General features: G+C 43.1%; 1 protein-coding gene across 6 annotated transcripts in view; it reads right to left on the bottom strand.

Moving 5' to 3' along the window:
• lef1 (lymphoid enhancer-binding factor 1) overlaps positions 1-11,859 on the bottom strand; it is a 44,223-nt gene extending 32,364 nt beyond the window's left edge. For 4 of the 6 annotated variants that reach the window (XM_074689197.1, XM_074689172.1, XM_074689206.1 and 1 more), the window contains exons 1-3: positions 10,893-11,857; positions 8,865-8,931; positions 7,584-7,705 (exon numbers count right to left, since the gene is read on the bottom strand). In XM_074689197.1, the coding sequence (XP_074545298.1) occupies positions 7,584-7,705; positions 8,865-8,931; positions 10,893-11,090 (387 nt within the window). In that variant the 5' untranslated portion in view covers positions 11,091-11,857. Of the gene's footprint in view, positions 1-7,583; positions 7,706-8,864; positions 8,932-10,892 lie in introns of all 6 variants that reach the window. The other 2 variants (XM_074689181.1, XM_074689189.1) reach the window with 1 other exon arrangement.
• Positions 11,860-13,296: the final 1,437 nt, after the last annotated feature.

The raw sequence follows: 13,296 nt of genomic DNA, 5'->3' as shown, positions 1-13,296 counted from the left end.
GAACTGGCAATCAAAAATCACCAATTAAATACTAATCATATGAATCTGCGTTTGACCTTTGCCCTCTATCCAACCTCCTATTATTTTTTTTAATAAAACCTCAAATGAGAATGGCGCTGGGTCTGAAAGAGAAGTCACACAAATAAAAAATCTCAGAATAAACTCTAGATAGTATTAGTCAATAGCATCAAACTCCTACATGATTTCCAGATTTGCCTAAACTAGGAGGAGTAATTGGGATGAATCTCTTCAGTGAGCCGTATAAAGAAGCAGAAGGGTGTAAATTGTTACACCGCTGCGTTAAGACACTGAAACAGTGGCACAGATCAGACGAGCAGTAGCAGCAGGGAGAGAGCATTCAGCTCGCCTGTTTTCCTCTGTGACTTGAGGCCACTGAATTTTTCTCCAGCCATAGTAAATTGGGCGCCTGGGGCAGGAGCCTTGGCCGAGCTTGCATTTCAGAGCCGGCTGTGGAGGGCATGAGGGATAGAGATATGGCACTGGAGGGGGGACAAGGGGGAGGATGGTGGGGGAGGACTGGGAGCACAGTGGAGGTGACATTAGGCACATGTTTGAACACAAAAGAGAGCCAGCTCGTTAGCACGCTAACTAGCAAGCTCCATGGCAATCAGCGCTCAGCATTCTCTCTGCTCCCTCTCTATCCGCCTTGTCATAAATATAGCTACATCTGCAAGTGTAATCACTCCATTGTACTCTGATTTTCTGCTCTGCTGGACAGCAGCATGGCAGCCTGCTTTTCAGCACCTCTCCCTCTCCCCCTCAATCCCCTCCTTTCCCTCAAGTGCCCTCGCCTGTTCCTGGCTTCTCCTTTTTGCCGGTGAGGCCGGTGTGTCTCACAGATTACAGAGCTTGGGTCGCTCAGGTAACAAGAGTCACTAATCTGGCTGGGCTTGAATTACACATAATTGCCTCGGCACCGTGATTGATTTCAGCCTTGGAAAGGAAAAGACAACGTCTCCCCTCCACCCCTCCAAAAAAACACCCCCACCTCCCTCCTTGCCTCTCTCCAGCGCTCACGAGCTGCAGCCAAGACTCTCCATCTAGTAGGAGGCAGGAGGCTTTGAAGAGATCAAAGCCAAGGCCGGGAGCAGTTGCGCGCCCTGGGAATACGGGAGAGAGGCTTTCTGCTCCTCAGCCCTATTTTCTAGCGTCATGTCGGATTGCAGCTGTATTGCATTTCGCCAGTTTTCTTAATGCTCTTGGTTTTGACTTTGACATCAGTGATCCCCCTCGGTTTCTTCAAAAACAAGGGGGAGGAGAAAAAAAAGTGACTGAGGAAGAAAGAGAGAGGGGGGAGAGAAGGAAAGAAAAAAGAGGGGAGGGGGTAAGGAGATCTACAGACTGATTTTTATTTTCACAACTCCATAATTGGCCAGTTCAAAGGAGAGGAGGGAGAATGTAGCATTTGTTTTCAATTCTGCTGCCGATATGAAAGGAGCGACAAACTTTTATGGGTTTCCCAAAAATTAAAGACAGGCTTTTTTCACAGTCAAAGAACTGGGTGTTTTTTATGAGACCACACAAAATGAACTGATAGCAGAACCCTCCTCTTTGTCCTCCCACAGAAAGCTGAACGCTGCAGCGAAACTTCTTTACCAGTGCATGCATGTGTGTGTGCTCAGTGTACACTCTGGAAATTGTTACACAAGGAGAAAGTGGTTTGAAGTTTAGCGCTGAACACAAAAGGAAGCATCAAGAAAGAGGCTGAACTGTATTCATCCATTCATTTAACAGCTCAGCTAATAAAGCCTGGTGGCGAGAAGGCACCCTTTGTACTGAAACTATGCAGGCCCTATACCAACCTCCTACACTGGGGACCATTAATATTTCAGCGCTGTCAGATACACATTGCATGTGAGCCTCTTTAGTGCTCACACCCTCTGCAGAAAGAAATAATGAGCTTCTGAAAAATATGAAACAGCAACGAGAAGGAGGGAGGCCGGGAGAGCGCCACAGACTGACCAACTTCATACAACAGAGCGGCTATTGATCATAGCTCTGTTTCTTAGCCGGACAAAGTGGGGGCTGTTTGAGCTCCTCTGAAGTCTGGACGCAGCCGTCAGGATTTGCACCCATGTTTCACTCCTGTGGTCCTATTGTTCCCCACGCTGCAGTTTACAAGCTAGAACACTGCTGGCCTCTATGTGGACCTGCAAGCTGTCAGGATGAAGTCAATAAAGCTATTCATATTTTACTCACTTTATGACTGTGTCAGGGAACAGTGAGGTACTGTGATCGGCTTTGAGGGACTACTACTGCAATCGTGGGTTAAAAAGCTGAACGGGGTCAATTAGGTGACAGAGTTTTTAAAAAACAAAGACAAAAGAACTATTGCACCAAGAAAGAATTCACCCACTTTCTTCATAACCTCACCAACAGCAACAAAAAACAACACCCTATATCCCACCCTGAGATGCCCTTACAGGAAGTCCACACCCAGCCCATTCAAACAGAATTGGGGCAAACATGAGGGACAACCTTGGCACGGCCCTGTGCTGACCCCTGGAGATCAGTGGCAGGCTGCTAGTGAGGAGTGAAGTCCTGCAAGCAGGTGTTGAGGGCTTGAGAAGTGGCCTGACCGGCTGGCTCCAGGCTGAACTGCTTGATTGGTTAAGCTTCTTCCAAATGCAGAGGGAGGACGGGGAGCAAAGAAAGTGTCATCATGTATGAGTGCTGGGCTCTGAGCAGTCACACATGCCCTAAATAAACATCAGCTGGATTTAAATGCGTGTCTGCATGTCATGATCACCACAATGGCACTCTGGATTGCTTTTTCCTTGCACTTGTTTTCCTTTTTTAAAACGGTAAAACCAAGAAGAAGTCAAAATTGAGGGAACACCACTGCCACCAAATTTACTCTTACATATTGTGTGTTCAAATGACTTCGATATTGTCACTGTCACTCAAAGACCAGCAACCTGACATATTACCAGAGACAGCACAGGAAAATCATCTGATTCTAAAAAAATACATCAGACTTCTTCATAAGAATTTAAAATAGCTTTTCAGTTCTGTTGTCCATCTCATTCTTGGCTTACATCTCTTGAGTCTACTGTTCCTGGTAGACAATCACTCCGCTGAGCTCCATTTAACAAGATGAAACAAACCGATAAGGTGATTGCAACCACATGGAGACATTAGCGCCATGCATATGGTGTAAATATGTCAACCAGCACCATGGTACAGCGCAGGGGCGAGAAGAAACCCTGAGTGCTAATGGCGCTGCTTATAAAGCACCACGACCCAGCGGCACTACAAAGACACCCGAGGTGCCGAGAGTTTCTTCTGTGTGAGGTCCCTGCTTATGTGCTTCATGTGTACGCACATATATCTGTCTGACAGTGCTGTGCAGCAGATGACACTAATGTCACTGAATATTGTTTACAGCATTAAACTTGGCAACTTAACAGCTTTGTTTGACAGGATGATGTTTGAAGACTAAAACAAACGTGTCCTGAACAAAAGACTCCTTACCTACAAAAGAAATAAAGCTAGCCTAAACTTCCCACTCCCTGTCTAACATATAGAGACTTAAAAAAAAACGACACTTCCATCACAAGCTTCCATCATTCAGTGTGGACATGGAGGGCTGCTGGTAAATGTAGTGTTCTCTTTAACAGGGATCTTCCACGGTAGCGCTGGGGGCATGAGCTCAGGACACACATGGCACTGAGGGACACCAGAGCGGTCCTACCAAATCCCGTTAGGTAAGCCTGGGTTAGTGATTCCACGCTGCGAGACACTGGCTAGCAGATCCGTCACGTTCCCACTACATCAAAGGAAAGTACTGCGCCGCAACCCCCCTCCCCCAACACACCCCCTCTTTCTTGCCACGAGGATCTGCAATTGAGGGTCCAGAGGGAGAGAGGAAAAAAATAGAGTGAACGGGGAAAGGAGAGGGAGCTTTCTAAACTCTCTCCACCACGGCAGCAAAACTCAGATTAGAAAATAAAAATCTGTGATTCTATTTGCTCTTCTCCTCAAGCTGTTGCACAAACCATGAGACTGTCCTAACGCAGATCATCAACACATCACCCCAGTCAGCTGAAAAACCTTGCACCGCAGTCTGCATTATCACAACCTCCAAACTGAAAGCAAACAGTTGTGTCTTTATCTTTCTAACCATGCATGAGTTTATTCACTGGGTATATGTTGGATCCAAAGAGCTCAGCCGCTGTAAGACTTCTTAAAACCTTTTAACAAAAGACAAATTTGAATGTGACAACAGCAGCTTGATCTGAAAATAGCTTTCAGGTTATTTAAAAATATGCACTGTCCATCACATGCACACTGATCTTTATTTAGTAGCTGTCATTTTCAAATCCTCACATGAGCCAAAAAGGCTGCAGGAACTCTCAGAAAAAGATAAAACAGAAGCCCTCAGAGCAGACAACAACTTCTCCTACATGTCAAACTTGCGCTGATGACTTCCCAAATGAATTCAAAAATATCCTATACAGAGGTTTTATGAGAATCTGGATCAAAACCATAAAGAAATGCTATAGAAAGACACAGATGCAGGAGAGAGTTGTCTGGAACAACTAATTTAAGAGTTGTTACCTGAAAACATCTCTGCGTACATCTGAGAGCTCACACATGGTAACCAAAATTTGCCAAGTGGGTCATGTGTGTGTCAACAGACAAATTATTCAATTTGGTTATTATTCAATTAAAAATTCTGCAAGAAGTCAGATTGATGTGTGAACAGAAATTGTTAAGTCCTGAAAATTCGCAGAGTCCAATCACACTGACATCTATTTTTATTGCACTAAAGATTCATTGCTGTGATGACCACCCAGCAAATTTCAGTTTTTACCCAGGCTCTACATCCTGATACAGTCATAAGTTTTCTAAAAATGGAGGTATTCATGACAAACTCTGACTCTCTGAAGTGGTCACATCATATTTAAACCCCATATGAAAAGAAGTGAGCATCATTAGGCATCCTGACACCTGAATCTGAGCCTCTGCAGCAGAGGTGACTTATCAAGTTAGAAGCCCCCCAAAAAATCTGCTGACAATCAGCTACTCCCTTCAGCTCCATCATGACTGGACTGCATGTGCAGGAATGTCATGGTCAATGGAAATCAATCTAAACTACCGGGATTGGGGGCGGCGGTTTGGGGCTGGGGATGGAAGAGAATGAAAGAGAGAATGTGCCTTTGATCTGGGCTGAAAACTGATCCCAGGCCTGCAGATACTGTGGCTACGAGCTGACATCAGTGAGAAAGCCAGAGGACTCATGTTCTGTGATCCCTCCACCAAGCCTTGGCTCTTTTTATTGGATAAGTGCGAGGGACGTATATAAAATGACTACCGTTTTATTGAAGACAGGGTGAGGGGGGGAAATTGTGGGGGGAAAGGCAGCCATGGTAAATGAAATGAAAGCGTGGCTGTAAAAGTTTTGGCAGCACATGAGCTGCCTAACTGCCTGGCCTAATTCACGTGCAGTGAGGGGTAATTTCCTCTCACACAGTCAGCTGGTCTCCATACAGACCTCTGAGAGCTTTTCGGCACGTTTGATGGAGTAATTGATAAAATTGACCAGAAAACAAGCCATAAAAAAAGGATTTTTAAAGCGTCACATCAACATTTTGGTGAAAAACATCCTATTTGTCAAGTGAGGGGGACTAACCTTGAGGTAACTGGGGTATTTTTCTCCGATATGTCACATACCTTCACCCTCTGCAGCTTTGGCAGAGGGGAAGCAATGCAATTTTAACATCATTTCGTGATAGAGTTGCGTGTGAATGAAGTTCCTTTACACACAGCATGTGGCATCTGCCCCCGACAATCACATCTGCCCACGAAAGCCGATTCTTATAATAACACTGAAGTCACATTTCACAACTTTACCCTGATGAAACTAACACGAATGAGCTGCAAAAGGCACAAACAACCCAAAGCTCTTGGGTTCCTCTCAGCACCATGCGTGTGTGTATGAGTGTGTGTGTGTGTGTTTGCAAACCATAGCCAGACTGAGGCTGCTTGTGACCCAGAGACGTGGACAAAACAGGATTAGAGTGGACAGCTGCTGGAGTGCCCAGCGTTTTATGTCTGTCTTGAGAGGAGAAATTTGCAAACGGGACAGACACAGGAAGCCGCCAGTGAGAGAGAGACCTGCAGCTGGCCTGAAATTAATACGGTCACAAGGACGATATCTGCAACAAAGCACGCCACCCCTGGACGGCACCATGAACTCCTCTGCAGGGGTGTGATACTGCCTTTAGGCCTCCTCTGTCATGCAGGGCTAATTAGAGGGCTTACTTGGGTCATGTAGGCATGCATCACTTAAGATTTTAACAAGATGGGAAATACTGTATATCTCTGTTAATCTTGTGGATAAGAGTGGCAGGCATGCGGTTCCCAAGGGCATAGCAGACAAAAACACTGGTACATTTAGCTAAATGATGCACAAATATACACTACCACTCAGTCTGGTGCTTTTTATTGACGAGGCTAGGGTTGTTAATCAAAACAAAGAAAACTTGGAAATATCTAACACATCTTAAACTCACTGTTTTCTTAATTTCAGCTGCCAGTTGTTTTTCACTTACTATTTTGTAATAAATGCCAGTGTTGTCATCTTAAACACAAAATTCAACACTAAATATACAAGCAAGATATTGTATCTGTAACTTCAATGGGTAAACACTAAAGCTATCTAAATGAATTTGGCATGTCATATTTTCAATCTGACTTTGATTTTATAACAATTTGTTCTACTTTAGATGAAAAGAAAAAATTCGAAAAGTTGGCACTAAAACCCAATGCTGCAGCTAGAAGCAATAACTCCAGACTTCTAATCTCACAACAATTCTACATCAGAAAGTAAGCAGCATTAATCGCCAGAAATACAAATAAATCCACAGTCTAAGAAGCTGAACACAAACAACAACAAAATCATCAAGTAAGTTTCAAGCGGAATGTAAGGAGTTTAAAAGTGAAGAAGCAGAGCAGAGTCTGTGGGCAGGTAAAGCAACAAGTTGCCAAGCTGCTTGTTTCTTGGTGCTTTTACTCTACTTTACGTTTTCAGAATTTGTAACACTACCAAGCCAGAGTCTAAAACATTTTTTTTACTATCTGACCTCTGCTCAGGTCTGAAGCTGTAAAAGCAGTAATTGGACCAGGATTTAACCGAAACAGGTGCTAAAGCAAGTCGAATCTCTTCTGGCGTGTTTTCACTTCCTACTATGAATACAGCAAAGACCAGAGTAACACCAAACGTTAACAGTTATTAAACAACGTAATTTTACCCTTAACAGATGTAGAAAAATGATATTTCATGCCTCCTTGGACTCACAAACCAACATTGATTGGGTCATTTCTTACCCGCTCATTAAAACAGTCTGTGATTTATTTTCTGTCAACTGACAAATCGAAATTGGATTTTATGAGGCACATATCCTCACCACAAAATTCCAACAGGCTTATTGCCTTGCCATTACTTAATGTTTATTCTTAGCTCCTCCTGCTCAAGTTCATTGCAACACCAGCAGCGTTTCATGTCACAAAAAAACAACACAATTAAACAAAATCAGGAGAAAATAGCTGGTACTGACCGTTCTGGGAATGGGCGGAGAAAGAGAGCCATTGTTCATGTAGGAGTCGTTCATGTTGCTCATCATGATGTATCCTGGGTAACCCGCATACGGACCTTTACCGTACATGTCTTGGTGCTTTCCTAATAAAAAAGGATTAAAAAGTGAAACAGGGTGTGACTTTTGTACACTCACTATATTCAATCTTTAAGATATGCTAATCTAACATACACTGCGTGTCCCTCAGTCAGTAGAATCAGACTGTTATGATGGCAAAGCTGCACACAAAGTTGGCCTTCCCACTCCGGCTGGCGCTGTAATAATATCACTGCGGATCGTTTTAACCTGTGCCCTATTTTTCCTCGGCCTTTGTTTGTGCCCTTTCTTCCCGTCTTGGAGAGGAGGGTCGTATTATGCAGAGGAACAATGGAGCCCCTCTGTGCCAATTAGCACCAATTAGAAGAACATACAGACTGTGTCAAAACAGGAGACGCCCCAACTGTTCCTCTATGCCTTTATCCTGAGAGGGGGAGCTTTGTAAAAGAAGAGGCCTCAATACAGAGCCACTCGCCACTCAACTGCATGCTGCGTAACAAGGCCGCGGGGGCTGGGGTGTGTTTGTGGTACACAGCCCTGATGGCAACACGGATTTGTTGTGAAGAAGAAGAAAAAAGGCAGTGTTTGGTTTGAGGGGGTCTTATTCAAGAGTGAAAGGGGAACAAAGAGGAGACACACTCCTCTTCAGAGTGTAATGATGATCTGCAGCAGCAAGGTCAGACTACAAAGGCCAAAGTGCAGCAAGCCCTGAGCGGTAGCAACATGTTGCATGACACAGACATATGCGGGAATAGTTTGTTGTGCTAATTGCATAATTAGGAACACAACAGATGTTATTCAGATTTTTTAAGGCTCATTCTTTGTGTGCAATCAAGTTTTTTTTTTTTTTAAACATGAAAGCATGCACTTTTACAGTCCTTTCAATCTATTTTACATTCTGCAGGCACCCTCATCTTTGAGGGAGGTAACAGGAAACATGAAGGTAAAGCATGTCCTGACTAGACCTGAATGAGAGATTATATATCTGAGAGGAGCAGAAACAGGGGCTTTGATAAGGGGAGGACCAGCAGTTAAAAGTGTGACCAATCACATCTGTGTGAAGAGGAACAAGGCATCACTTTTTTCTCAAGCTTCTGAGAATTATCCTGAAAATCTGAGGCTTTATTACAGCCAAATGACACGCTGGTCGTGCTCTACAAAGCATGCAGATCTAACAAGCCTTTTGCTCGAGGACGTGTCACTTACCATCATCCGGATGGTCTCTGTGTTTTTCGTGATATGAATCTTGTGGTATTTGGGACTGTCTAGCTGCCTGTAAGTGGAAAAAAGAAAAAGAAAAACATACATTGAAATGATGGCGAATCGATTAGGAGGGCTTTCAAACGCAGTTACACACACAGAGACATGATGATACGGTCAGACACCAGCAGATACAACTGGGACAAATGCCGTCCACTTGCTTGTCACCATGGCAGAACAAGCTTTACACTCACATTCAAACACACACACACCAACACACACACAGTACTATCTATAGAGGGGTGATGGAGCAGCCTGCATCAAAGCTTCAAAAGAACCACTTAATTAAGCTTCATGTCCTTAAGGAGCTTACAAATTAACTTGTTTTCAATACCATAGGTCCACTCTCATTTTCATCTCTCCCTCATTTCAAGTCTCCCCCTCTAATCAAATAAACACCAAGAATATTGGTCATGAATCAAAAGCTTGAAATATAACCGTCGAATAAATGAAGAGATGATTGAGACAGTTTTTGTATTAAAAACGGGAAAAGTGTCTCGCTTTTCGCACATCCATTTCCTCTTTCTTTACGAGCCTGAATTGGGAAAGAGGACCTCTTTTTGGAGTTCAGACCTCTCAGGATGGCTTCAAGCAGAGCAAGGGAGCTCCACTGGATTCCTAATTAACATTCAGCCTCTGTTTCTTGCATCTCTAGGACATTTCTGTGGTGAATTTGCTCAGCCTCTTCCTCTTCAGGATGCGCCCAAAATTTCATTAACACTCCGGTTAATGACAAAACCGATGAGGAACTTTGGGATGGGGATGCTGCAGTCTGCATCCTGAGGTTAGTACACGGGTGGAGCGAGGCAGGAAAATTAAATACACATTTTACTGGGATGCTTCGTGCCTGCTGTCTTTTTTATGGGCTAATGTGATGCCATCTTTCAGGATTTGAATATAAAAGTGGCAGAGAAATAAATTTAGTAACATTAAAAATTCATTATTCATAATTCTTCCATTGAGATTTTACGTGTATTTACATACAGAATGAAGTCAACACATTGAGATGAAGATTTTCCTCAGATAAATTTATCTTGCCTCAATTTAACCTGTATGTAACGGTTTTTGAAAACGGTGCAGATGCAGATTGTTTTAACATATTTCTCATCAACATAACATGCAAAATATTTCATGGATGACAAAACTGGATCGACAAAAAAGAAACATAAAAAGGGCATTAGAAATTCATACAGGCACGTCTTATTAATTTTAGCATTGGATGTGATTCTTTTGTTTGTATGTTTTTTAAAAATCATATGGTAACAGAAATCATTTAAAAATTGAATGTAATCTAAGATCGTAACATATTTTAGAGGCGGTGAGGATTATTGTGCACCTTGTAGATTCAGTCATATACTTGTCTCAGGCTGCCCACAAGGCCACAAAATGACAACCACATTTTTTGACCTTTTAAAATATTTTTTTATCTCAAATTTCGGGACAGATTAAAAATATGTTACTATCATCAACAGTCAGGTGTTTTTTTGATCTTTGATTTTTCAGAAATGACCATCTTTTGGTTGTAATTGAAGCTGGAGCACCAGGGTCTGTGAACAGTTTCCTACAAAGCTGATCATTGTCACCATAGAATAAATATGAATGTATTCACAGACATGTGAGGCTGTGCATTTCTTCATGCATTTTTGATAAATTTCTGAGATGAAAGAGCTTCAAATGGATTGTAAATAACAAGAGGCTCTTTGCATCAGGATTGTATTAGCCCTTGGTTTCTTATATATTTAGTCTGCTCTTTAAATCACATTTCATTAGAAATTAAAAATCCTCCACTCACCAGAAAAAAATAAAATGATGAATGTACAAAAAAAGGAAAAGAAAAGTGAAATACTGAAAGGATCAAATAAAACTTAGTTTGCAGCCTGATGCCGGCTGTTTCACCCTCCCTGCTGGAGTTGAGAGTTGATACCCACCTTCCTCTCCATCATTCACCACATCAGTGAACACAACATTACTCACATCGTGGCTGTTGCTGTTGGGACTGCTCTCTGACTCGTTCACCAGAGATGACTTGATGTCTGCCAGGTCTCCCTCTTCCTCTGAGTGGCTGAGCTCGGCGAAGATCTGCTCTTTATGCGGGTCTCCTTCGTCTTTGAATGGGATCATTTCGTCTGTGGCGCACAGCTCCGGGTCTCCGCCGCCTGATAACTGTGGCATTTTTGTTTTCTGTGTTTGTTTCTGAGGGAGAACTGAAGCCACACGCCAGAACTGTCCGAGACTACAGCGGGGAAAAACTCCCACTTAAAATCCCCAGAGTGGGAAAACGTCCCCTTGTTTTAGCGGAGTGCAGACCGTGAGTCACTTGGAGAGGAAGCGGCGTGCGAGCACGCTGCCGGTGTGTTTTTACTGAAGCAACAGGAGGAGTGAAGCTGCTGTCGGCGTCCTTCTTCACCACGAGTGTTTCAGCTCGACTGAAAGAAACTCAGACCAGAAAGCTCAAGATTTGACGGGCCAGAGGGAGAGTCTGGGACACAACTCAATGTCATGAGGAAAAAATAAAAAAAAGACAGACCGCGAGTTAAACTCTCATCACTTGTTTTCAGTCAAATGACGGCGGATATGGTCCAGTATTTCAAGAAGTGCATTTATAAAAGTGAGAAAAATACGTCCAGTGAAGAAGCTGTGGCGTCCTGTAAGTGGCAAAAAAGTGGGCTAACAAAATCAAAACACCGTCTGGAGGGTTATATGGTAACCGGTGGATGTGAGGAAAACAAATTAAACACTTAGGACGCAGCAACGAGCAACGCAACGAGCCGCTTTCATGCTCAAAAATACATCCTCACAGCTGCTCGGTGAGGAGAGTTGAAAGCAAAAAGTCATAAAACAATCAGAAAAAGAAGATATAGAGGAAAAATGTCGCGGACAGACTTCCTACTGCTCCCCGCACCGCTTCCACAGTGTAATGTATCCAGTGTGTGTATGTGTGTGTTGGTAATGTAGCCGTGCTCCCTCCTCCTCCTCCTCCCTCTTCAGTCATTGGGAGGAAGGAGAGATGAAAGGAAAGCCGAGGCTCTGATTGACACCGCACCGATTGACACTCCTCCTGAGAGAGATTTATACACAGCTCACAACAAATGGGCAGACAGGAGGAGAAAAAGGAGCAGAAGAAGCAGCAGCGAGGTTGGCACACGCACTGTTTGTGATGGGTTCAAACAATTGTGATAAATGAAAATGATAATCGCAAAAAGAGAGAAGTAAGAGGCAAGTTTAAACTCGTCTAGCCAAGGTAGAGGAAGAAACATTTAATTTAAGGTGGAATTTTCAGTTGAAACACTACCAGTATGAAGGATGCATAATCATTTTTAAACAAGCTATTCAGTTGCACTATTAAATAATATTTAAGACTTTTAATGTATAGATTTTTTATGTTAGATTCTTCAAAAAGGTGGCGTATCATTTTAATTAAAAAAAATCCATTCTTTCTGGCGTACTTTTTTATGTCCAAATATTGAATTAACTTTTTTTTTTTTCAAGAAAATTGTAGATAAAACAGCTATCTCCTTATGATTAAATCATGCGAAGGTGATACAGTATGATTAGTTAGTCCAATGAACTCAAATTGGCCAAGTGCCTCAACTTATCGAAACCGTACCAACAAATACTGCAAGGCCTAACGACATTTTCTAGTCTTCTGATCCATAGTGATGTATAGGAAAGGGGTTGACGGGGCGAGGCTAGAAAAAGAGGCAAGTTTTCATTAAGAATTTGCTCATAAACACAAATGAAAACAATTAAACCCCAGATTTAAGGATTACTCAGGGATTATTTTTGGAATTATTAGTTTACCAGAACAGTTGATATAATGTGTAATCTTGCTTCCAAACATACAAAAATACAGAAATTGTGTCTTCAATGAAAAAAGTAATGTACTAAGGAAATAAATACAGCAGGCCATGAAGGCAGGGGAAAACTGGTTGAAACCAAAGGAGAAAAGTGTTTGAGTTTTGAAACATTCGGAAGAAAACTCGTAAAAAAAGAATTAAGAACTAAAGCCAAAAAGCAGAGGAAGTGTGGTGCTTTCTGAGTGTCTGAGCAGTGAGAGATTGCGTGAGAATCAAAGTTGGGATGGGGAGGCAGATCTTTATAAAGCGCGGAGGTGGGGTTAGCGGGGCGGAGCCGCGGCTGCCTTTGATCTTGCGGCGGCTGGCTCTTTCATCCCCAACTCCCCCCGCCCGGTTTTCCCCTCCACCACCACCTCCCTGTCTCTCTCCCTCCTCGCTCTCCCTCGCCTTTGTATGACTAAATTTGGTCCGAGTGTGGAGCCGGGCCAACATTTCCACGTGTGCGTTCATCCCAGCTGAGAGAGAGGGGGGAGAGACAGGGAGAGGGAGAAGGGGTTCTCTTCCGGGTAAGGAGACAGCGA

This window comes from Halichoeres trimaculatus, unplaced genomic scaffold (assembly GCF_033239565.1).
Source record: "Halichoeres trimaculatus isolate MK-OKI-2021-1 unplaced genomic scaffold, fHalTri1.1 fHalTri1_scaffold_2, whole genome shotgun sequence".
Classification (NCBI taxonomy): Eukaryota; Metazoa; Chordata; class Actinopteri; order Labriformes; family Labridae; genus Halichoeres; species Halichoeres trimaculatus.
The sequence above is the reverse complement of the archived record's forward strand: the minus strand, read 5'-3'. Positions and strand labels throughout refer to the sequence as shown.